This window comes from Natrix helvetica (genome assembly GCF_964273705.1).
Source record: "Natrix helvetica genome assembly, chromosome: 4".
Taxonomy (NCBI): domain Eukaryota; kingdom Metazoa; phylum Chordata; class Lepidosauria; order Squamata; family Natricidae; genus Natrix; species Natrix helvetica.
Genome location: NC_138550.1, coordinates 75521036 through 75547647, shown reverse-complemented (window position 1 = coordinate 75547647; position 26612 = coordinate 75521036). Strand labels below are relative to the sequence as shown.

The following is a 26612-nucleotide window of genomic DNA, read 5'->3' as shown; positions in this document are numbered from 1 at the left end:
CTTCCTCCACACTTCTGTCATACTGAATTATGAAACCTACAGGATTGTAGTGCAGATCCACTCATATTCTTACCGTCCGATTAGTGCAAATGGGTGTAAATGCATTAGTTCCACATGCAAATAGTCTATCTCCACCAATCAGCAGAACACGAATATAATTCTGGCACTCTTCCTGCCAAAGCAAAATATGCTATTAGTATAATGATATATATTAGGAAATTTCTATAAAGTCAGAAATTATTTACAATTAATTCCCAATGACAACAACAGAATCCATCGATGTGTTCTGTAAGTACTAATACATCAACATATATACGGTACTTATTACAACAGCTGCTGATTATAGATTACAGCAATGTTCATTGGGCAGTAATTGTATGTGTGGACGTCGATAGAAAAATAATGTTTTGTTGTCTGATACTACTGTAAACCACTTCATTTATTACAAATGCTTAAAGATTTATATAAAATGTCAAAAATGTATAAAGGTATTTCAAACGCATGTTGGTAATATAGATGTAAAGGAGGAATTTTCTGAGTGACTTGAGACAAAGAAAAAAAATTAGAGTAAGATTTACATCTTAAATAGAAGATTCTTAAAGTGACTGTTATTGAGGACAATTTTAAATTTTACAAAAATAATTATGGTAAAATATGGAAGGAGATAAAATTGAATTTAAAAAGTTGGCAAAAATTAATTTTTCATTAGAAAGAAGATTCTTGAAGGAAATATAAAGCCAGAGAGTCTTTTCTATTAGACTTAATGGAACCAGAACATGAACAAAATTTTGGAACTTAGTTGATATATATACTGACAGTAGATATCTCTATGCACAAAAATGGAATGATATTTTAATTCCCACAATGGATGACTGGCTGGAAACACTGATGGAATTAGCAGAGATGGCTAAATTGACTGCCTTAATTAAAGAAAAAATACAGCTAACTTTGTTTCCACTTGGAAACCACTTCTGTGTTTGAGGTGGAAAAAATGAAACTTTGACTTTAGGTTTTGCTGATTAGATAGATTTGTTATTATAGAAATGGCTAGTGTATATTATTATGTAAAAGTAAAAGTTGAGACTGTATGGTATTATCTAATTCTATTGCTCTAAAAAGATTTGGAAGTCAATGCCTTTCTTTCTTTTTTTCCCCCTTTTAGCCTACCCTTTTTTCTCTTGCCTTTTTTCTTCCTACTTTCCCACTGTTTTCATTTTTCTTTGTATTTTCTATTTTAATAAATTAATACAAAAATTGAAACATAAGCCTCTTCATTTATTGTACTACACAAATTTTGTAACTGTTTAGAATTCAGGACTTTAATTCCTAAATCAGCTTTTTCTTTTTCATATATTCTTTTATTCAACACATCTTTCTATAAACATAAATATGATATATGAACCAACCCTAACAAGCCATCAAATAATACTGCAGAAATTATTTGCTGATATTAAGGGTAATTTTAAAGAAATGTTGGAGAACTGGTAAAATATCATACCATCACATAACAAATATTGTCCAGAGATCACCTTGGCAGCGTTTTGGAAGGGTAGGGGTTTCTTTTCTTTTGAGTGGTAGAGTTTTTTATATATATTTTTATAGCTGTAAACTACAAGGAGTCTGTATGACAAAGGCAGTATAAGAAAATCAATCAATCGGTGACTCAGTTTTGCACCCAATAGCAGCACCAAGCAACTGATTTCATGCCAATATGAACCAGACCGTAGGGGTTTGCAGAACTTAGAACTCTGTAAAATGTTTTAATGTAGAGATATTCTAGCCAAATGCCTTCCTTTGACATCCATTGCAAGATCAGATGTCTTTCAGTAAGTATAATATTTATTGTCATTGTACTTAAATGCAACAAAATTGGTTCAGAACAACTTGTTCCAAAGTTGGAACATTTCTGATGAAGCTGGAACAGCTTAGAATTCAGAAAGTTTTCACCTTGATTATTTCCACACCTTTATTCAATCAGCCCAATTTTTATCTAAAATGGGAAACTGCAGGTTTTAGAGTGATCTTATAAACTTCAGATTACAACTACATTTGTGCCAGGACCACCAAAGCACTTCCGGGTTGAAAGGATTGAACAGTGACATCATTATTACTCAGGGGCTGCTCAGTTGGGGGGCTCCTTTCAGTTCCCCATTAAGTCACCCCACCCATGTGATACCCACCTATCTGTCCACAGTCTCCTGCTTTCAAACAGCTGGGTCAACAGAAGGACCCCATGGGGTCTCAAATGCAAACCTGCCAATCATCAGTCCTAATCTCATGAACCACCATACTACTCCAGAACTTCAGATAATCTCAATGATTACATGGAGGGGGGGGGGGTATTGGGAGCTGGATATTAGCCCTAAAAGCCATTTTCAGTTGGTTTGATTTTTTTCAGTCTTACAAAAATCTGTAACCCTTCTTCTATTCTACTGCCATGTTTCTGTTTTTGTTCTTTTTTTCCTTGAAAATCCTGTATTGTGTAGTCTATCCATTGAGCATTCTTGGCATGAAAATGTACAATAAGTGTCCAAAAATCATACTAAATCCAGAGGGCAAAACATTGGGAATAACTATTTATTGCATGTAATATAGATGCAGTTTTACCATATCCAAGAAGAAACCCCTAGAAAAAAGAAATAGTACCATTTCAGATAGCGAAAACTGATTAAGGACTTACCGTTGATTTGCCTTTACTATAACAAGCTTTTTTAGTAGTCTCATCACAACGCCATTCCACACCCTAACATTCAAAAACATAATGATTATTTTTTCACAAAATCAAATACAATCTGATATTCCCATTGAAAGATAGTCACGTTCTACTGAAATCTACCACAATGACTTCAAATTACAAGGAAAATCAAAAATTATGATACACACTGAAATGAACATGCAACATATTTGCTGATTTATGGTCTACACTACACAAGATCTGGATTAACAATGTTCTTTCATTGTACGTGTTCAATTATGAAAGTCAAATTGTTTACTAAAAGAAGGTTTATGTTTGTCCTTCCAAATGTCTGGTACCCACTCTTTTTCTCCTCTGATACTGGAAGTCCCACTCTGATACTGAACACATCCCCAGTCGTATTTTTTATATGAAAACGGCAAGCATAATGTGCCTCTTGTGTGAGAGACAAATATTACTACACTATTCTTTCCAAATTACCCCAGGACAGCTTGCAATATATGAAAAATATTAAACCATGAAAGAAAAATAAAATGAAAGTAATACGATACACAAATATGGGCATCTGTAAAGTTATATGTGGGTTTTGGCCATACACAGGTTTCTTAAAGATAATTGGACAGTGAAAGGACCCAAAGCAAAACATGAGCAGGTAAATTCAACATCCAGACAATTTTGTAATGGGTGTGTGCATATGTTTAAGTGATTGTTATCTCAAACAATTTAGGTAAGCACCAACACTTTAAAATAGTCTTGAAAATTTTCCCCATAACTGATAGAACATGTTTTTTTTTAAAAAAAATAAAGTCTAGAAACTGCACTTTATATTATCTGCAGGAATCCTCAAATACAAGACCCATTTTTGAGATTTGCAGAAGATTTATCAGAAGATTAATAAAGTATCATCCCAATATGAGAAAAATCACCACTGGCATAACTTAAGTGACAAGAAGAAACAGAAAATACCAATGACACATCGCTACAAATGTTTGAATGATCTTTCTTGACACCTCTTATGGTTCATCAAAATCATAGACAAGATAAAACTTGGCAGGAGTTTCATAACAAAGATGCTATTAGGAAAGCAATAATTGACAAAACTGCATTCTCAGCAAGTTCTGCAGACTGAAGCAAAACCACTATATCTACTACCTATCTAAATATACATAGGGTTCTAGAAGAACAAGATTTTATCTCCTGTATTTTTTCTAGCAGGGCTATTACAACAGTCTCGGTACAAAGTAAGAAGTTGGTTTGATACAGATACGAGTTGTGCATTTGCCACCTGTTTGAACTCCTTGACCCTAAAGGAGAAGTTAGTGATTGATTAATTCTGAATACATCCTTAGGATGGCACATATAGGGCAGTTGGTCTAAAGATTTTAGTCTTGTACCAACCACTTTATGTTTACCACCTAGAGCAATTTTTTATCTTGAAAAAAAATCTAAAATTAAAACCTGAATGATGCAAAATACTATCTCAAATGAGAAGTTCTACCCTTAATACCTTCTCAATTATCACTTCTGCTGTTCTAGTAATATGGGTTTGGTGGTAGTGGTTGTTGTAGGAATAAAATTCTATTCAACAGTGATCAGTTAGGTCACCCAATTTGAAGAACACTAAAATCATATTTTAGGAGCTCTCTAGCTCATATTTGTGATTTAAGAAACATGTCAAAAATATTGTACCTATGACTACAGAACTCTCAGAATTATGATATTATAACAACTCCATACGATTTTGTATCATCCAAGATGAAATGGTGATTTGATTTCAAATTTTGGCAAATCTATAAAGAAGAACAGCAAACATTTTTCTGGCTCGAGAAAACAAATGGTGTTATCAACATATGCACAGAAAAAGTAACAAGGAAAAGAATGTTAATCAATAACTCATGATGAGAATGCTAAGGAAGTCTAGCAATAGCAAAAACGCTAATCATACTGTAAGACTGCTACTTAAATGCTACTGTAAGAATGCCATTACTAAAGAGAAATACAGATAAAATGCATCAAAGTTTCAAGGGCTGCCTGAGGATATGCTGAAAATACAATAACTGGAATATTGGAATGTAAGTTCCAATTTAACACGTAAGAATGAAATCTGATGGCACTCAAAACACAGTAACCCAAATGCCAACCTTCCAGCATATCAGTAGTGACAGCTTTGAAACCCACAGCAGTTTGAATATCTTGGCAAGCACAGAAGCCTGGGGAATTCTTATTCTCTCTTTCTCTCCTCTTTTTTACCCCCCCTCCCCCAAAGATGATGACTGTACAGTCAGCCCTGATGGAGGAAAGACAAAGTACTCAGTTGCTGTACGGAAAGCTGGCAAGCAAGCACTGTTTGTCTGGGGAGTCTTAGTGAGCCCAACAGATTTGCAAAAATATAAACAGATCTACGCTCATAGCAACCCTGTCTTCATATAGAAATGAAACTAAATCAAGACAGCCAGGATCAATCTCAAGTGAATTTTAATTGGATTCAAAAAATCTAGTTGATGTAAGAACTGGTCATCTGGAAAGTCCGTCAAATATAAACCTTATGAATGCAGCTGTTACTAAATACTTTCTATTCTTTCTCAGCTTCCATTTTTGCTAGAAGTTCCATATCTAACCATCTGATCTAGAGATTTACATAACTGGAGAGCTGTGATATTTTAGGTTAGATTCCCACATTGTACTATTTTGCTTAGGATTTTTTAAATTGGTTTAACTATTAGCTTGCATGCCAGTAGTAAGATAGTGTTCTACTTCAGTCTATAGTGGAGATGAGAGGATATGAACCTCCAAATGTAGCTATACCGTAGCTTCCAAGATCTTTCATCATGAGTCCAGTTGTCTAGAACTGCTAGAAGGCTAGAAGGCCAAATCAATTGTCTATTGATTTAAATGCAAGAAGTAAAGAAAGAAACAGCCATTTAATCAACCCCTACATAATCCATGTAGTTATTTATAAGGGGAAAAAACCCTATTTTTACTGCTAGTTCTGTCAACTGCATTTTATTTTTCATTTTCAATGTGTATTGTATGTCTTCCTTTGTCTTCTGCTGTAATAAAAGACAAGTCTTAACACTGACTCATAAACTACCATGCCTACAGCTGAAGTCTTAGGTCTTTAATCTAATTTGTACTGTATGTGGGTGTCTGAGAGAGATGGATACCCACTGAGGTGTTATAAAATGAACTGAAAAGTTTCAGTAAATAGAACAGGATCAACTTTCTAATGTGCAGACATCAGCAGGGGATAAAGCTTTCGTCCCTATGCCATGAAAACCTTTACTATCCAATTTCTGCAGAACTGATGCGATAAGAACATCGGATTAGATTTTTCCTTTAACATTCACATCCCTTTCTTTGAAACTGCTGCATCAAAATCTAAGTGAACCTCATTTTGTAACAGAGAATCATTTTCCTTCATGAAACATCACACTCTGTTAAAGTTATAACTAATTAAAATAATCAATTTAAGATTAGCATGTTTCTGACATCAGTAGAACATCACCGACATATATTGTGCAATATATTAATAAGATGTTAGCTGTCAAAGACATTTGAGAATTTCATATCCCCATGTGGGGCTGACATACCACGCTACTTCAAAAGATTCTTCCCTTGACAAATGAAGGATTTAAGTGAGAATTGCAGTCTTCAGCTCTTTGCCTGCTGAGGAACCAGTTTCCATGGAGACATGGTCCACAATCTCTCCTGTCAGCTTAAACAGACAGGAGCAAAAGGAGACGGATGCATCCTTTACATTTGCTTTCTAACCATGATCTGGTAATCTATAAAATCTTTGGAAGTTTTCACCTGATTCTAGTGTAAGCTCTTAGGAGCGCGAAGCAATTGCTTTGACATGACATCAGCAAAACCTTACGGGCTGCTTTGAAACCAGAGATACAGCATTTTAATTGAAAACCTCTTAACTGTAACTTCCCCCAGCCCTGCCAAAAAATGAGCAAAAGCCTGGTAGATGATTTCATGCAGGTCGCTTGTATGACCTTCCTTAGTTGGAAGTGAAATTTAATTTATTGGAAATTAAAATTAAATGATATTTTTCAATAGGTTGAGAGCTAATATTAATGGGGAGTGGGTGACAGCACAAACACGTATATTCTCTTTAGTATATTTTCAATTTCTACTTTAGGAAGGAAAGGGTTTGCCCTTTTGACTTTCTTCATCATAAACATCTGCTATTTGTTGTGGAAAATAGTAGAATAATTTCTTCATTTCAGAAAGATCCAGCCCTGATTTTCCAATCCAATTACAGATCATGCTTTAAAGGAGCATGAACTGTTAAAAACAGAGAGTGATTCTCATTGGATGGATTGTTCCTTTGATGCTAAGCATCATGTTAAAAAGTCTTATCAGCAAGAATAGAATAGTGCTAGGTGGTTGGTATAAGTATTCTAAAGTAGGCTTTAGAATAAAGTAAACTCAAAAAATCTAGGTATCTTACAGTCCAGGTTAAACATTACATTTTTCCTATCCACTTTAGAAATTTGTGTTGCCCAAAGAATCAAAGGCCCCCTTAAAGTCTCCAAAATGATGCAAACTAAAATGGACACATGATGAGGATGAAAAGCTGTGTAAAATAGCCAGATAAATTGGAAGGAAAGGAAAAACTGTAAAGGCTAGAAAAGAAACTGGTGGTGGTGAGAAAGACCCATGAAATGGATAAATGTTTCATGAGCCACAAAGAGCCCTAATTCTTTCACCTACTTATATAGAGTAACTTGTCATGTTAGGTTATTGTTGATTGCCATAGCCAATCATGGCTGTCCATTTGTTGCTGGCCCCCTGGTCATAAGTCGAGGACTTGCAGGCGGTCGTAAGTCAAGGACTTTCCAACCGGTCGCAAGTCGACGACTTTACACCCCTCTCCTCTCAGACGGCGCAGGCATAGTCGGTGAGATAGGCGGGGTGATGCCAGCTCCACCCCAAGTGTCTCAGTCCAGGGGCGGCGGCTGAAGAGGAAGGTAAAGTTGACGGGTTCAAGGACTCCCTGTGTGATTAGCTTGTCCAGCTCTGCGTCGACCTTGGGTCAAAATTCAAGAGGGACGTGGCGGGCCTTTAGACAGAAGGGGTGATTTGGGGGCCCAAATTGAGGGAAATAGGTGATCCCTTATATTTACTCAGGGATCTGTCGAAAACATCGACGAATTCCCTGGTGATGTCATTGTAGATAGGGTCAATGGAAGAGGTGGCATGGATGTCTGAGACGGTCAGTCCCAGGGCAGAGAACCAATCTAGGCCTAGCAGGATAGGCAGGGAGTTGGCTACAATGACTAGGGGGAGGTAGCCTCGGAAATCAGCATATTCACCGAGGTAGGAAACACTGCCTAAGACAGAGATGGAGTGCTCCTAGTAGTCTCAGAGGCTGGTGCTTGCTTCTTGCAGGCGGCTTCTGGAGATGCCCAGGACGAGGAGTCGGAGGGTGCTACATGCCATGATCAATCTGGAGGACCCAGTGTCTATCTCCATTCGGCATGGAGTCCCCTCAAGGCATAGAGACAGGTGCAGCTTCTGCTTAGCTGAAGAAGGGAGTGATGCGCTGCTGACGGAGGCTGTAGGAAGTTGCAGGTCACGGCAGATAATAAAACAGTCATTGGATTGTTGGTTCACTCAGCGGTTGAAACGACCGGGCTGGAACGGTGGTGGTGTGCCAGGGCTGGTGGAAGGCAAATTAGCCCAGCAAACATGGGCTAAATGTCCCTTCTTGCCACAGTGGCGGCAGGTTGCCATTTTAAAAGGACAAGTAGACCAGGGATGGGAGCCCCCGCAGTCCAAGCAGGCAGTCTGAGGAAACTTGGTGGGAGGTTTTGGGCAGCTCACCGGTGTTGTTCTGAGGTGGCTCACCTCATCTTGTCAATGTCCTCAGCTGCTTCAGGCAGGTCTTGGGTTTCAACTTGGAAGGTTGAAGGTCTAGCTGCGGGCATTGCGAACTACTGGTACTTTTGGATTTCAGATGTATATTTGTCTAACATCTCAGATGCCCTGGCTTCATCTAGTGCAGAGGCCATGCTGAGCTCTGAGCGTGCCAGTAGCCACCGTTGGAGGCGAATGTCTCTAATGCTGCAGATAAATTGCTCGAGGAGGGAGTCATCTAGATCATGGAATTCGTAATGGATTGCAGCAGTGCTCAAAGAAGCCATGTACTGGCTTACGGATTCTCCCTCCTTTTGTAGGCATTGTCAGAACCCGTGGCGTCTGGCGTAACAGGAAGGCACTGAGGAGTAATGGTTCCTCAGCTTCAGCAGAAGGGTGTCCCATGAGAGTGTGTGCACTGGCAAGGGGGCTGCTAGCACCCGAGCCATGGTGAACATCTCTGGGATACATGCGCTGAGGAAAAAACCCATTCGCCTGTCAGAGGACAACTCCTTGAATTCATTGGCAAAGAGGAAGCATTCAAAACATTCTAAAAAGCCTTCCCAAGCCTCAGTTGTTGGATTGAAAGGAGCAAACTGAGGAATAGCCGCCATTGTCCAAGTTCAGCAGTCTGAGAGAAAGTTGACAGCTGAGTGAGGAAGCAGAGTGAGGGAAAGAAAGAAAGAATTTTTTTTCTTTCCTTACTATCTACTTCAGGTTTGTTTCCTCAGCATCCCATCCTAGTCGCCAGTGTTGTGAACTGGTTAACAGAAGTGAGGACTCCGTGAGGTAACCGTGAAACAGGTAACTTTTATTTTAAACAGCAAGCTAACAAAAGAACAAGTAATTCAGCACCACACTCGTCTCCATAGCAATCATGGCTGTCCATTTGTTGCCAGCCGCCTGGTCATAAGTCAAGGACTTTCCGGCCGGTCGCAAGTCGGACTTTACAGTTATCATGCCAAAAACAGGCACTACTATGAATGCTATATGTAAATGAGAAAAGGATTCTATTGTTGAAATTCATATCCATTTCATCACAATATAAAGACCAAAGGTGGAGGAAATGGTTTTTATATACATGGGTACTTGAACTGGGCCCAGGATATAGTTCTGATTCTGAGAAACCACTGAATGACAATTAACTAGTCCTCAGCTGACCTTTGAAGCTAAGCCTTCATCACTGTTCCAACAGCAACAGTGGCAAGCAACTGAGACAACGCAGATCTCCAGGCAACAAAAATAATAACACTTTCATGTCTTAATTATCTCAGAACAATCCATTGTTTAAAGGTCCAGGTACTAAGATGGGCAAAAAAGCTGACAGCCTAAATTGTCTATGTCTATTTTTTTTACAATTTCACTTGGTTAGGTCTGGAAATTTAATAGCCTCAGAGACTATTTTTCTAGTTAATGTATCTCCTCATTCAGTTAATAGTTCCAGTGCCCCAAAACTTAACTTTGTAAACAAATAATGAAGTATAAAACCTGGCTAATACCTAGTCTAGTTGTTAAATTTGGGGAGAGGGAAGGGAAGAGGGAGGGAGGAAGCACTGATGTATGTTTGCATGGTGTATTAAAAGACATACTGACATAACATCCACTTTCATAAAAATCCATACAAACATATATAGATACCAATTTCTTTAAATTAAAAACTGAAAACAAACAGTAATGAAACAAAATTCCAGACAGATGGCAGAGCGTGCTTTAGGCGACAGATGGCTCTGGTAATTAGATACTGGCAAAACATAGCATTTCCAAAGGTGGTTTAATTATATGGTGCCAGAAAACTAGCTATATAATTTCAAATTTCATGTCATTGCCTTTTTACTATTGTTAGCTGTTTGCATTCTCATCAAATGCCATGTATTCAAACAGGATTTTAAGGTAAAATGCATTAAAGAAATGATCATCAACAATTAGCAATAAATTGTACTGGCACCATTGGGGGAGACAGTGCTCCATCAATGCAGGCTTTTAAGAAGAGATTTGTTTCAGAATGGTATAGAGTCTCTTGCTTGTGCAGGGGGTTGGACTAGAAGACCTCCAAGGTCCCTTCTGTTATTCTGTTATTTCCAGCAAATCACCTCCCCCCCCCACACACACACTTAACTGCTACTACTAACAGTAAACTGTCAAAATTATGACAGTGGGTTTTGCTCATATTCTCTGATACTACTACAATCTACTTACTCATCATTATGAACCAAAGAATGGTGGCAAAGACAGAACAAGAAAAAACTCAGAATTGGAAGATACTAGTGAGATGCTTCCTGTGGGATCATTATGCTCCCTGGAACTCTACTAGAATCTTTTTGATTGTAGGAAATACTTTGATCAGACCTACATATCAACAGATAGCAAAGTAATGCTATATTGGTTGTTCTTCTTGTTGGATGAAGATATAGACTAGCATAAAATACATATGAATATGAAGTCAAATGGGTGTTACTTCTAGATAGATGTACCCCAAGGCTCTATTTTAGGCCCAGTACTCTTCAACATCTTCATCAATGATTTGGATGAGGGAATAAATGGGGAACTCATCAAATTTGCAGATGACACCAAGCTGGCAGGAATAGCCAACACTCCAGAAGATAGGCTTAAGATACAGAAGGATCTTGACAAACTTGAACATTGGGCACTATCTAATAAAATGAAATTCAATGGTGAAAAGAGTAAGGTTCTACATTTAGGCAACAAAAATGGAATGCACAGGTACAGTATAGGTGGTACCTTGCTCAGTAGTAGTAACTGTGAAAGGGATCTTGGAGTCCTAGTGGACAACCATTTAAATATGAGCCAGCAGTGTGCAGCAGCTGCCAAAAAAGCCAACGCAGTCCTAGGCTGCATCAACAGAGGGATAGAATCAAGATCACGTGAAGTATTGATGCCGCTTTATAATGCCTTGGTGAGGCCACACTTGGAATACTGCATTCAGTTCTGGTCGCCACGATGTAAAAAAGATGTGGAGACTCTAGAAAGAGTGCAGAGAAGAGCAACAAAGATGATTAGGGGACTGGAGACTAAAACATATGAAGAACGGTTGCAGGAACTGGATATGTTTAGCTTAAGAGAAAGAAGAACTAGGGGAGACATGATAGCAGTGTTCCAATATCTCAGGGGTTGCCACAAAGAAGAGAGAGTCAAACTATTTTCCAAGGCACCTGAGGGTAGAACAAGAAGCAATGGGTGGAAACTAATCAAGGAGAGAAGCAACTTAGAACTGAGGAGAAATTTCCTGACAGTTAGAACAATTAATCAGTGGAACAGCTTGCCTCCAGAAGTTGTGAATGCCCCAACACTGGAAGTCTTTAAGAAGATGTTGGATAGCCATTTGCCTGAAATGGTATAGGGTTTCCTGCCTAGGCAGGGGGTTGGACTAGAAGACCTCCAAGGTCCCTTCCAACTCTACTATTGTATTGTATTGTATAGAAAATCAATAAGCATTCTGCAATTTCCCTGTTTCCTTTCCCCCCTCTTTTAATATACTCTTGAAGTTCAGGAAAAAAAGGTAAGAGCAGTAAAGATACAAGGGAAGTTAGAAGTAATAAAAATATTATATTCCCTAGTTCTTGCTTAAAATGTTACGTTTATATAGAGAAATTACTGTGTTTCCCAGAAAATAAGACAGGGTCTTACTTCCTTTTGACCCCCAAAATAAGTGCTTGGCCTTATTTTTGGGGAGGTCTTGTTATTTTTGAGATGCAGGTAGTGGTGAGCATGGTCACCTCATGGCTGCTGCTGTGTTGCAATATTTTTGAGGAGGGCTTATTTTTGGGGGAGGGCTTATTTCAGTGCATGCACTCAAAAGCCCAATTGGGCTTGTTATCTGGGGAGGTGTCAGGCATGCCTCCTTCAGTATCAAAGAAAGAAAAACCTCAACTCCATTTAAATAGAGATAAAGTACTTTTACTAGATATGAATTGAAAGCAGCGAAAAGAGAAGCAAGTTCTGAGCCAAAAAGGCACAAACAAGTACATATCAAATGATTACCCAACCCCCTCCCTCCAATTACCCCAGCCCAGTGTCCAATCTGCAATTCCGTAAGGCAGTGGTTCTCAACCTTCCCAATGCTGTGACCCTTTAATACAGTTCCTCATGTTGTGGTGACCCCCAATCATAAAATTATTTCCGTTGCTACTTCATAGCTGTAATTTTGCTACTGTTATGAATTGTTAAGCCTGATTCACTTAACAACAATGTTACTAACTTAACTTGCAGTGATTCACTTGACAGATGTGGCAAGAAAAATGGTAAAACGGGGCAAAACCCACAACAAACTTCTCATTTAGCAACATAAATGTTGGGCTCAAGAGGCGAAGCAGCAGGGTAACGTTTGCTTCTTATGGAAGGCAGAGAGATCTCCGCCGGATCTCTCACCAGCGGGGCAGCTCAATTGGGTCCGCCGACTGTCACTCTTTCAAGGCCGCCAGAGGGCAGCGCCCAACCCTGGACTTCCTTTGCTGCTCCCAGGAAGCTGCAGGCTGGGCCATAAGGGCAAGGCACCCACGGGGTCGTCAGAAAACGAAGCTGGCTATCACTCAACCTGATGCCCAGCTCGTTTGTCCGCCTGGCTTTCCTGCCTCCTTACCAGGCCCAGGAAAGCGCTGCAAAGAGCAGCTGAAATGCACCAGCTTTCCCACCAAGGGCGCCACCTGCCCAGCTTCTTTACCCGCTGCTATCACCCACCTTTATGACCAGCTGAAGGGCGAGTGGCACCAAGCTTCCAGGCGGTGACTCCCCAGCGGCATCTCCAAGGGCTCCCGCTTCTTCTCGCGCTCCCTCTTCTTCCAACCGGGCAAAGCAGACCTACTTCTTCGCGCCCCCCACTGCTATATGTCTACTACACCCAAGGGCCGCCACTGCAGAGCCGGGCAGGCAACAAGTGACCAACTAATCCCGGAGCAGGCAGCATCTTGGCAGGATAAAGGAGCGCCTTAAGATCACACTTCCAAGAAAGCACCGGAAACCAGCTGTTTACAGTGCGGAGGCTGTCGCTACAAAATGCCTCTCTTTCCACACCGAGGTTGGCGAATGCTCCCATTGGCTAACATTAGGCGAATTAATTCCCCTATCCGGTTATTGACTCTAGGCCCTAGAGGTCTTAGGTGACCCCTGTGAAAGAGTCGTTCAACCCCCAAAGGGGTCGCGACCCACATGTTGAGAACCACTGCCCTAAGGTATCATGTGGAGTGTATTTTCAAAAGGCCTCATCAGGTTGGTATGTGAGACAGTTGGCCTTGACCAAGACCAAACATCGGCCATCAGCACGCGCAGAAGATGGTGAGAACAAATCTCCCTTCTACATACTTCTCCGGTACCATATAATTGCCTTCCCAAATACCATGCCCCCACCCTCCCCATTTCTATGGCAGCTGATAGCAAGCAAGCGAAGCAGAGGCTGACAGGAGGTCTTATTTTTGGGGAAACTGGATACATAATTGTTTCTCATCTGGAAACAACTCTAAACCATAATCTGGTAAAAAAAGGCCAGCTGGGGAAAACACAGAATACAAGGATTAACATTCCCTATTCATCCTGTTGCATCAGGAATAGGCTCCTTTCTAATCATGAAGTTTTCATTTACCTATCAAAGTTTTGTTTTTAAATGAGTGACTACCGCCACATCCATCAAAGATCTTGGAATCAAAATAAAGTGTGAATTGCATAAGTAAACTTATGAGCTAGTGCGGAAAATAAAAATGAGAAAATCAATTTCTAGAGCAGGGATGTCCAACCTTGCCAACATTAACATGGCTGGCTGGGGAATTTTGGGAGTTGAAGTCCACAGGTCTTAAAGTTGCCAAGAGTGGACACACCTGATCTAGACGGTCAAACTAAAACCAATGAGGAAGGAAGAACAATCACAGAAACTTTGAAAGTCCTCCCCCCACCACACTCATAAAGAAACTTTTAAGTAGCAAAGCATACATTCTCCATACAAAAGTATGTTCTGCTAGGGCTGAAAATAATTCCTAGCTCTCCAGGAGCTTCAAGACCTCGTAATGATAGCTCTGAGCTTATGGATTAATGATCTGACTGACTTTGTGTAGAGTAACCTTGTTTTGATAATCTTGCTATTTAGTTCTTAAGACTGGAATATCCAATCCTGCAGTTTCTTCATGAAACAATTTCCTTATATGAAAAAAGGAAATTGTGCCCTTGAAGCAAACTCAACTCATGGTGACTCAAGGGATATAATCACTCAGCTTTCCTGACAGGAACCTATCTGACAAGAACTTCCAGAGTTCCCTCAAGACTTGGTTTTGCCAGCAGGGATGGTTGAAGTAGTGAGGTCGCTCTATTATTTCTAACAGAACCTCATCTATTATTCTTTGTTGTAGTTTGGTGTTTATAATTTTTAATGTATTTATTAAATTTTTCAGGTATATTGTCTATTGCCCAGAGACACTCATTTGTGAGATGAGCGGTTAAATAAATTGGTGTAAAAATTACAAATAAAATAAATTTTAAAACTTTCACGTCAGCCACCAATTCAGGCATCTACCACTAAACTTGCATTTTTTACCATCTGATACACTTACAGTAGAAGATTATCACACATGATGGCATATGGCTTTACAAACATTTCTGGCTTACTCTAATGCGTGTATCGTCAAGGAAATCTGGGATGTTTAGGTTGATAAGGGTTTCTCTAAAAGAGGGAATTTGAGTAATTCCAAGCATTAACTTCCAAGTATTCCAAGAAATAAGTAAGTACATAATATTTACTGTACATTATATGTCACCCAGCTTCTGGAAACTCTGGGACTGCACTTTGGGTAGTCCAGTATAATCAGAATGGAGGTGAAGCCCCCCCCCCGAAAGAGTCTGCAAAGGTTTCCCTGTAGACCACCAGCTCCCTGACTGATTTCTTCCACTAGACTCTAATATTTCGAGTTCTGGTTGCTTGGACTCTGGCTCAATCACAGAACAACTGAGAGCAGAGTCTGGAAACTTTTCCTGCTGAAAGCTGTAATGAATAGGTCTTTTTCTTGCAACCCACACATACTGCCAATCAAAATGACAGACAATCATGTACAAATTCAATAATGTAATTGTTAAACGCACTGCCTGGATGGAACTACACTGTGCAGACAGGGATCACATATTTCAGCTGGCCAGATATGATTTCTGGATTGAACTCTTCCCCATCACCCCAGCATAGGCAAAGTCATTATTTCTTTTTCAGTTTGTGTAGATTTTATAGTTGGAAGATGTGAGAATATCTTCCACAGCTTTTCAGTACCTTCAAGGAATCATGGGAAGAGAGTGAAACTGAAATTTCCCAAAATGCTTGGAGTAGCAGTCCTTCCCCCCCTCCCCCTTTATATTTTGTCTTGTGACTCTTTGCAATGTTAGACCTCGGTAGAAAATGAGAGGTTGACACTCTGCCCTCCTCCCCCTATATGCTGGAGATCTTGAAAAAAATGGAAAGGCAGGCTCTGATTTCTTCCCTGGGACAATGTATTTCCTCCCCAGTGTTACTGTTTAATGTATGAACAACTCGAAAGAAGAATGGCTGCCTTTGTGCTAGGCTGAAGCAGGAAGAGATTTATGATCCCTGAATCCTAGCTAATGAGACCTGCTGGTCTATCAAACCCAGCATCCTGTTTCCCACATTGATTTGCTAGATGCTCTAAGATACCAGTAAGCATAGCAAACAAGATTATACGCTCAAGGAAAATCGGGACTCCTCCAAGAATGCATTTAATTCCATTGAAGAGAGAACCAAGGTGTACGTCGTTATCATACCTTTTGGCAATACATTTAATTCTCCATACTAGGTGGAGTATAGTATAAAATTCAGTGTATCCCAGGTTTCCCCGGGGGAGCTGATGCCCAAATACTTAAAGCCTTCATTTATTTCAGTCTTATAATCTAATGAAATACATTAGATTTTATAACTCATTTTATAAACACCTGCAATTATCTATTTTGTTTTAATTTTTCCATATTTAAAAAGTTGAGATATTTTAACCTTTTTATGTAATTAAAAAACCCTAACCCTTGAGTATATCGATTGCCTTTTTCTTTGCTCGTTATCATTGTCAGTATGATTTTATTGCAAACAGAGATGCAAATAAAGAATTGTATTTAGGTATTTGAATAACATCCACCTTATTTTCAATACTGCAATCATAATCCTTAACATGGGATCTGTCTTCTTCAATGCTGTTGCATATACTCATTAAATAGCCTATCACAATACCACATGGCTTAGTATTCTTTCAAAGGCCTGTGAACAATCTCCACTTTAAGGTTATTCAGGGTTTTTTTTAGTTATGGTGCTAGCATGTTTCAGTTATGAGTGTCTCAGAGATGGACTGGACATTATTCAATATGCAATTGGAAAGCAGCTATGAAAAAACACTTCAAGCTGTGTTAAAATGTGCTTCAACATATTTGGCATTTAATTCCAGCTGTACCCTTTAGCAGTGCTTGGCAGGATTCTCAAGCACTACCACTGAACTAGTGGCACATGTTGTAATCTTCTGTCAGGCAAATTCTGTAATCAAAATGAGGCAACACTGCACAGCTATTGGCAAATGAAATGAAATGTTCAAGCATCTGGGTTACTTTGTACCACAGTCTCATTAAGAGAAGAAACTGTGACAATAGCTGCAAAAAAAAAAAATCACAGAAAACATTATGTCGTAACAAGGAAACCGCAGCAAATGAAAGCATCAGTTCAACCTTGTCTTGGCCTAGAAGCAAAGTGGTATCAGGACTGCTTGAATAGGAGACCACCAAGAATGCAATTGCTCTACCTTAAAAGGGAGATGATGAAAAACAATAAAAAAGAAAGTAACGGAAGAATAGTACTACACTGCTGCTAAGAAAATGATAAGGTTGCCAATTCAAGTCAAGCATATCTGCCTTTTCTGTATGTAATAGCAATAATACTTAGACTTATCATGTTTCCCTGAAAATAAGGCAGGATCTTATTTTCTTTTGACCCCCAAAATAAGACCAAGCCCTTATTTTCGGGAAGGTCTTATTATTTTTGAGGCCCAGGAAGAGGCGAGCGTGGTCCCCTCATGGCTGCTGCTGTGTTGCAATATTTTGGGGAGAGCTTATTTTCGGGGGAGGACTTATTTTAGCACATGCACTCAAAAGCCCGATTGGGCTTATTATCCAGGGAGGTCTTATTTTCAGGGAAACAGGGTATATACCGCTTCATAGTGCTTTATAGCCCTCTCTAAGTAGTTTACAGCGTCAGCATATGACCCCAACAATTTGAGTCCTCTTTTTACCCACCTTGGAAGGATGGAAGAATGGATCAACCTTGAGCCTGGTGAGATTCAAACTAACAAATTACAGGCAACCAGCAGTCAGCAGAAGTAGCCAGCAGTACTACACTCTAACCACTGTGGCACTATGGGTCTATTCCATGTCACAAATATAATATTCCATGTCACAAAATTATGGAGCAAAGTCAACACAATTATAATCTTTACAGTTACATTATTCCAGTTACAATCCCATTTTTAAGTGTTTAAGCAATTTGGTCTCCATTGTTAGTCACTCAGTAAAATCAAACAAAATCTAGATAATATATACTTGTGTTATATTTTCTCTGTGAAGTTTTCCTTCCATTCTGGTTATATTTCCCTTCTCATTTACACTTTGAATAAAATTGGGCTTTTGTGCACTTGTTGTACATTAGCCAAAATATGCCAGAACTGAGCTACACCATCTTTGGTATTAGTCCTGCATGGGTATGATCAAGATTGGTAACTTAGCTTAACTACACGTTTTGTAGCTCTACTGAAAAATTTAATATGGAAGCCTCAATTGACCAAAGCCATACAATCGATGAAAGTAAATATCTATGTATGCATCAGGTGTAAGTCATGGCATATAAAAAAAGAGATTATGATTTAGAATGAGAAAGAAATAAAATGCAAAAACATATAATTAAAAACAATGCAAGAAAAGAGAAAAATAAGTATGGTGCATAAAATAAAAAATAAAAAACCTTAAAAAATTAAAGGCTATAATATATCTGAATGAAAGTGATATGATTTTCTAATGTAAGCTTGAATGCAATGGAAGGAAATGTATCAGTTTAATGATGAGTGAAACAGATAAAATGTATGTTAAAAAATATGAATTAATGTTATTTAGATTGATGCGGGTGTTAACTGTATGTTATGCTTCAAAGAACAGTAGCACTGGAAGGACCAGGGATGGGCTGAGGAAAAACAATAATATTCTGAATGAATGGAATCTAGGCAAACATTAATCTGCTATGTGATATGGACTGATAAGTGGAACAAAATCAGAACACAAAAAAATCAATTGGGCCTTTTAGAGGAGTAAAAATGAACACTAATGGTAACTGTTCAGTAACCATCCACTTAGAAAAAGTATGTTTCAAGCATGTCATTAAAGCATAAATCTATTCACATATACACACAACCAAATAATGAATGAAAAAGCATGAGTGATCAGAAAATTAGTGAAGGATACAAGGATTATAAGAGATTCTGAATGTGAGACTATTATTTCAGGGTTCTAAGAGAATATTTTTTTGAAAAATAGATATGAAAGAAAAGGAAAAGAAGTAATAATAAAAAAGGTAGAATGACAACCAAAAAAGGTATGAGCTTTTTTGTGAAAAATATATTTGAAGATAGAACTACCTCCCAACAGAATGAGTAGAAAGTAAGTCTACCTTTTTTTAATCTATGAATCATATTTTTTTCCTTATTAAAAAAGGATGAAGAAGCAAAATGAATTAAGTTACACAATGTCACAGAAGTGTGTGAAATGTGCTAATGGAAAGAATGAAAAAAAATCTTCAGTAGAAAAGTGACTGTGGATGAGAAAAAGACACATTAGCGGGTGACAACTGCAAAAATTATTATGGGGAAAACAGAGAAAAAGATAGTGGAAAGAATATAATTAAGGGGAGCAAGAAAAAGTAAATTTAAAAAGAGGCAAAGAAAATGCAGAGTGATTTTGATGGAAATTAAAGTCTTCTGGAAATAGGAAAAAGAGTAAAAAAGAAACAGGATTCAACAGAGTGAACAGAATAGTAAATATTTTTTTTAGATTTTAACAGGAAATTCTGCTAGAGAGTTAGTGGATAGCCTACAATGTATTGCCAGAAATCTATAAAATAAGTTAAAATGCCAATGTTTTTGCCCATTCTGCTTTACGGGAGTGAGAATTGGGTACACATCCTATCAGGAGAAAAGCAAAACTTGAATGTGCAGAAGTGGGAATTGGTTACATAAAAAGTACATAAAAGAAGAAGACAGATAGCAAATACAAGTGGCATGTATTAATAGCTATGTTGAAGTGGTTTGTCACACAGAGAGAATGAACAAGGATTTAATTACAAAATAAATATATGAAAGAAGATTGAATGGCTTCAAAGGAAGCAGAAGGTTGCGAAAGATACAATTGAGTGGAGGTGGTGAGATCCTGAACGAGAGAGAAATGAAAAGTTTAAAGAACGAACAGCAACACATGAAGCAGTGAATTAACCTAGTGGAAGCAAGACTGGGTTACAATTATAGGAAGGTATAGAAAGGTATTGTGACTGATGCTGGCATAATCTATATTTAAGTTTTCTTGTTTTTTTAACTCATTTATTTAACTTAATTTATTTCCATTATTATTTCTGACTCTTTTTGTGTATTTTGCTTATTCCAGAAAGAAATGGCATGATCTCGGGGAAAGAGGAAGGGAGAAAGAAATACGGGTAGCAGCAGATGAAAATTATATTAATAAAGTTTAGATTGTGAAACCTTCATGTGTTTAGATTTATTAATCAGGACTGGTAAAGAGTCTTTTATTCTTTTTTTGATGGGTGGGGCAACACAGTCAAAATACAGATATGCTGGAAATGATGGGAGAGAAGAAAGGAAATTTAAGTTGTGCACTTCATATTCATCTTTCTCTAAAGTCCAGAATCTAACGTTATATAGATGTGCTTGTGCTGTATCCAACACTATTAAATAATCAAGAGCAAAAATAAAATAAGGATAAATACAACCAAATTCCCAACTTCTGAAACACAACCCTCCTCAACAAATATGCAAACTATTATAATCATTTTTAAAAATCTGGAATAAACACCGGAGAGCATTAAATTGCATTTAAATAATTATGGTTCCCCTCCACCTTCCTTTGCATGTAACAAAGTTAATGTATAAAATATAAAAGTATTATCACATCAAAATATTTTAAGCTCAACACGCCTTGTTTCAAGTTTGAAGCAATTTCAACTTAACTTCAAAATGGACTATTCTGACATGACCAATTGTGCAGAGACTCTTCCAGGCATATAATAAATGTTAAACTCCACTTAATTCACAAGATCATATTTTTAATAAATATTACATCCAATTTCAAATTCTGACTTAAAAATTAAATCATCCAGTTTTTAACTGGATTAAAAATCATGAAATATGATTTAGGGGATAATCCAATTACCTCTTACCTTTCACATATTCACACACACTCTGTTCTTGAAGTGAAAACGGTGTTTGCCACAGTGTCCATCAGAGTTTGTCATTAATGTTCATTAATGGAAATGTCCATGTGGCAGGGAGTCATGACTGAATCATAGTTTTCATAAACATGTACATATTTATAATGCAATTATATGCATTGCCACTTAGCATTAATATTTTATTTATGTATTTCTTTTGCTCCCATCTTTATTTTTTTTATAAATAACCCAAGGCAGCAAACATACATAATACTCCTTCCTCCTCCTATTTTCCCCATAAAAACAACCCACTGAAGCCGGCTGGCCTGGGAGAGTGTGCTTGGCCCAAAGTCACCTAGCCTACTTTCCTGTCTAAATCAGGAATAGAAGTTACGGTCTCTCAGTTTCCACCTTGGTACCTTCACCACTAGACCAAACTTCAGCTGAATTTATACCATCAAATACTTATAGAGCATAAGGAATTCTGAAAAATATGCATTGAAAATGTTTATTTTATAAAATGTAGTCCTAAGCATTTGTATCATAAATATTGTGCACAAGGGCAGACTCCACCCTCCTCTTTTTTTTCAACATGGGAATAAAAAGCACAGGCAGCTGCTTTGGACATACTTGCCACAACCCAGAATGTTATGTTTGAGTTCAGTTAAAATCAATAGGTTTTAAGCTAACAATGACTAACTTATTCTATTGATGTGGCCACATCAGAATTCCACTCAATCATCATATAACAACAGCAGCCAACTTTGCAGTGCAAACAAAAGCAGGCACAGAGACAAAACTTTCTTTATAATGAAGGGGCTTATTCATTGGTTTTGTCCTTGGGTGCATATGTGAGCAGGTGTTGCATGTACATACAAAGGCATCTTTAAAGACTGAAAGTAAACATAATTCAATGACACATTAAATCCAGAGGTAGATTTTGTCTGTACAAATTATATCCAATTTCTACAATGAAAATACAAAGTGCAGACTCTTATAAAGCACTTACAGTTTGCTACCATGATTACATTAGTCTGTGTGGAGTTTGTGTAGAGTTGAGCACTAACCATATGATACTTTGATTAGTTATGAGCCAATCAAGATAACTACGTTTGGAGGTAGATTTAAAGAGGAAAAGTAGGAATGGCAAGAGAATTCATAGTAGAACTTATTCTGGAAAATGACCAGGCTGAATCCAAGGGAGGGGTCAAACACATGATTAGTTATGAGTCCTTACACACCCACAAGAGAACTAAGTCCAGCCCACCTTGAATTCCTTTCTATTCATAATTCCCATTAATTTCCCTTGACCATTAATAGTTCAGATTCTTGTAGAGAGCTTGCAATAAATCTTGATACTCATTTGAACTGCCTGAATCTCCTGAGTCCCTGGCACTTGACACTTACACTGGCAGTAGCCTGGCTCTGTTAAAATTGATTCCCCATACTGGCAAATCCAACCTTTTCTGTAACATCTCTTGCAGGAGAACTCTACACAACCATTCAAGGCATTCATGAAGTGAACTATCAAATGAACATTACAAGGTTGTAGTGTAAAAAAAAGTGAACAGTGTGCCCACAATAGTGCAACTGAGACTCTGTCATTTTCGTGTATATCACTCCCTCAGCCCTGCAGTGGAAAATAGCTCTAATACTAAATTTAACAGAAAATTATTTAATCACAATATTATAGATACTGAAACCTCAGTTCTAGCCAGAGTAACTGTCCTGTTGTTTGAAGTCCAGTCCACTAGCAAACTGAGACAAGCCCATAGACTACTTTGGCTTTTTATGGAGAAAGCAAGTGAGCACAGATCACTCACTCTCAATCCACTTACTGCATTATATTCAACATAACACTGTGCCTCCTACAGTTCAAAAGAGGGATGAATGAATAAATTGCTGGGTTTATGTGGAAAAGAAGATACCGATCTCTATTCTATTTGAGGGGTTGCCCATCTGAATCTAAAGTAAACATAATGAGATAGAAGAAAAGAGAGCAGAGACCTTGAAATTATGCATTAACACTTTACTCTTGGAGAGCAGACAAAGTGGTGCACTGCTTCTCTTGTCTAGTCCAACATGGTGAGATTTGCTGCGATTTCATTTAAATTATCACTGGGGCTGTATAAAGGCTACACAATGCACTTCAAGGATCAAACCAAGGCTTCCAGAAATGGCCCAATCCATTCCGGATCATTTGGAATTGTGGTGATGATGAGGAAGGAAATCTTTGTCAATCTCAAATTCTGGAGCAGGATTCCAAAAAATGTAGGCAATTCAAATGGATGCATTTTTTTTCATTTTTAAATAGAACAGAATGATATTAGAAGGCGAACTGAATCTGTTCTTACTACCTTTATGCTTTCTGAGCTATTCCAATTCCACGCTATATATGACTGTTGCTGTAGCCTCTCTATCACAAAATAGCCTCTCTATCATAAAATAAAAATTGATTTACATGAAAAGGAATCAAACTAAGAAGAAACAGGAACAGAATTTCAAGTTCTTTATTTCCAAACTGAACCACGGCTGGCTCGGGAATTCTGGGAGTTCAAGTCCATAGGTAGTTAAAAGTAGCTATAGTTGCCCATTCCTGATCTACATCATAAGTCAAATCATATGCTGAGATTTTAAGTGACTTTAGACATAAAGCTGAAGTTAAAAATATGAAAATTGTACTTTTTAAAATTACCATACATGTAAGCTTACCTGGATTAGAGAAAGATCCTCACTATGCAGCCTGAACAAGTAATTTCTAGAGTGAAAAAGAGGAAATAGCAGTTATTCAGACTATGCAGATAATATAACTCAAATTCTAAGAAATAAAGATATTCTTGGTTCTGAAACTTAAGCCCTCTACAGAATAGCTTGACTGGAACAAAAAAGTAAGCCAGTTTTCTAGAGAACTCTGGTTTGTTGTTTGCTAACAATCTCACAGAGCCATCAAGTTTCATCCCTCTATGTGACCTCGTAACTGAGGCTCATTAGCAAAAAAATAATGAATTTATTAATTTAGCATTATGAAAGGACCAACCCTTGTTTTGTTATTCCCAGAAATGAAAGCATCAGGGGCCCCGTATTTTCTCAAGTACACAGCCTACTTTGGATTCCTTCCTTCCCCTCCCTTCAGAGGTGGGTTCCTACCGGTTCGGCCAAATAGGCAGTAGCTTGGTGGCCTGGGTCACTGGAACCGGCAGCGACCCAGACCTGCCACGCCCCTGAAGCAGTTCCCTGCCCACCCGCCCCACCCAGTCACTCCTCACCTCCGGCTTCCCTGCCTAAGTTGCCTTGCCTGCCTAAGCTACCACGTGGTGTCTGCCCTGCATGCAAACTGAGCTGTCTCCTGCCTAAAGGTAGGTCTCCCTAGCTCTCCTCCCCGGAGCTTGCTGCACCCCCCCCCTCCACTGGGCTCACAACTTTACCTTCCCCAGCCCCTTCTAGGATCCCCATGAGCCCCATTTTGGCTTCCAGCAGCCTTCAGACAGACCTGATAGGCCCAAAATAGGGTGTGGGGGGGGGGCTAGCAAACCTCCCTGCAGCCACCTGGGAGCAAAAACAGGAGAAAAAAAGAAATCCTCACCATTTGGGGAACACCAAGTGCAGGGAGCAGAGGTCTGCAAACTTGGCAACTTTAAGACTTGTGGACTTCAACTCCCATAATTCAGCTCTGCTGGCTGGAGAATTCTGGGAGTTGAAGTCCACAAGTCTTAAAGTTGCCAAGTTTGAAGACCTCTCCTAACTGCTATCTTTAGGCTCAGGCTAAGCTAATCAGTAGTGGAGCTCTAAGAATGCCAGATGATCAATGGGCATGTTCTCAGTTTCAAAATGTCTGGCTTTTCTTCCTCCTACCAAAGACTTCTGGGGTTCTTCACAGGAAGGAAGGAAGGAAGGAAGGAAGGGAGGGAGGGAGGGAGGGAGGGAGGGAAGGGAAGGGAGAAAGAGGGAAGGGAAGGGAAAGGGAATGAGATAAGGATGGATGGATAGATAGAGGGAGGGAGGGAGGGAGAGAGAGGGAGAAGAAAGGAGGACCACAAACCTGGCACTAGACACAGCTTCAGAGGATGCTTTAAAAGAGCACAGCAATCCAGGGCTGGAAGAGACCTCAAAGGTCATCTAGTCCAACCCCCTGCTTCAGCAGGAGACATATCGTCTTGGTTATTTTGGTGCCTCTAACACAGAGGAGAAATTCCCAAAAAGCCCCAGGCATTGCCAACCTAGTAAAAAAAACCTAGAGCAAAAACTTCATGCAGTATTAAAATAGAAAAGGAGGGTGCTATGTATTGTTTAATGGACTGTTAAATTGGCAAAATGGACAGCTAAATTGGCCACCCCCACCCAATCACATGACCACCAAGCCACCCCCACCCGGTGATATGATCACCAACCCCCACATGACTGCCAAGCCACGCCCACAAAATAAGCCACACCCTCAGAACTGGTAGTAAAAAAATTTGAAACCCACCACTGCATCCCTTCCCTCTCTCCCAAATACAACTCTCGCTTTACTGGTAAATATTTCTGCAGTTCAGTACTTATTGTACTTTTTACACATCCTAGTGTGAGACACCATTACATTCTAAAGGAAGGAGGCAATGTTTGAAAGATTATGGGTATTTTCTTATTTGCATTAATATAATGAGGACATATCCAGAGCCAATTACATCACGGCAATATGAGAGATGTAAGTAGCCATTACATCTCTCACATTGCTTTTTCTAGGAACCAACAACCTGCAGATCATCACAATTTTGTAGGAATGCAGTTTTAAAAATAAATTCCTTGACAGTTCACTCCATTTTTTCACCGCCACCTTTTTTTCTTTTCCTGCAATTTTCTCCATTACCATATTAATTCAGAGAATGAGCCTGATTTTCTAGAAAACACATACCAATTATTTTAGAAATTAACACACTGTGGGTCCTAATCTTACAATGTAAAGAGATTGTGGGGTTTTTTTCTTTTTCATTTATTTTGTTCTTTTCCTTTCCTAAGCTGTCATTTACCTCCAAACCACTTCAACGGGACTATAGAACCGTTTGCTGGTGAAAGACTGAGGCAAAACGACTGATTGGCTGACTGTAAAATCTACACACCTATAATTTAACAAAGTATAACAGTGGGAAACCTGTGGACCATGGGCTACACTCAGTCTCCAAAGCTCTCCAAGATCTTGAGCAGAAAATTCACCAACAAAATGGTTGAATTTGGGCAGTGTGTGGTTACAGCTTTTGGTTTTTTCTTTTATTACTTACTTCTGGGGTGGAAAGGAAGAGAACATTAGACAATTCAGGCACATTTTTATTGCAAATAGGATTGAAATAGAGGCATTCTATAAATATTCTTATTATTACTCATGTTATGGCACTGAAAAGCCTGGTACAAATTTGCCCTCTGCTCTGAAATTCATTTACAATATGAGGTGAAGAATAGATACTTAAGACAGAAGTCAGTTTCTGGACTTCCGGTTCCGGCGGCTACGGCGACAGGCAAGCCTTTGCCTGCTCCCGCTCTCCCGGTGGGCTTCCCCCGCTTCTGGGGGGGCACAGGACGCCCCGGAGAGGTGTCCTGCCGAGGGAACGGCTCACGGAGGGT

The 26612-nt window shown here is 38.9% G+C and overlaps 1 protein-coding gene across 1 annotated transcript in view; it reads right to left on the bottom strand.

Annotated features, from left to right (window-relative positions):
- Positions 1-26612, bottom strand: part of SEMA5A (semaphorin 5A) — a 208813-nt gene that overhangs the window by 69179 nt on the left and 113022 nt on the right. The window contains exons 4-6 of the mRNA XM_081952502.1: positions 23730-23775; positions 2681-2743; positions 74-172 (exon numbers count right to left, since the gene is read on the bottom strand). Of these exons, the coding sequence (XP_081808628.1) occupies positions 74-172; positions 2681-2743; positions 23730-23775 (208 nt within the window). The remainder of the gene's footprint in view (positions 1-73; positions 173-2680; positions 2744-23729; positions 23776-26612) is intronic.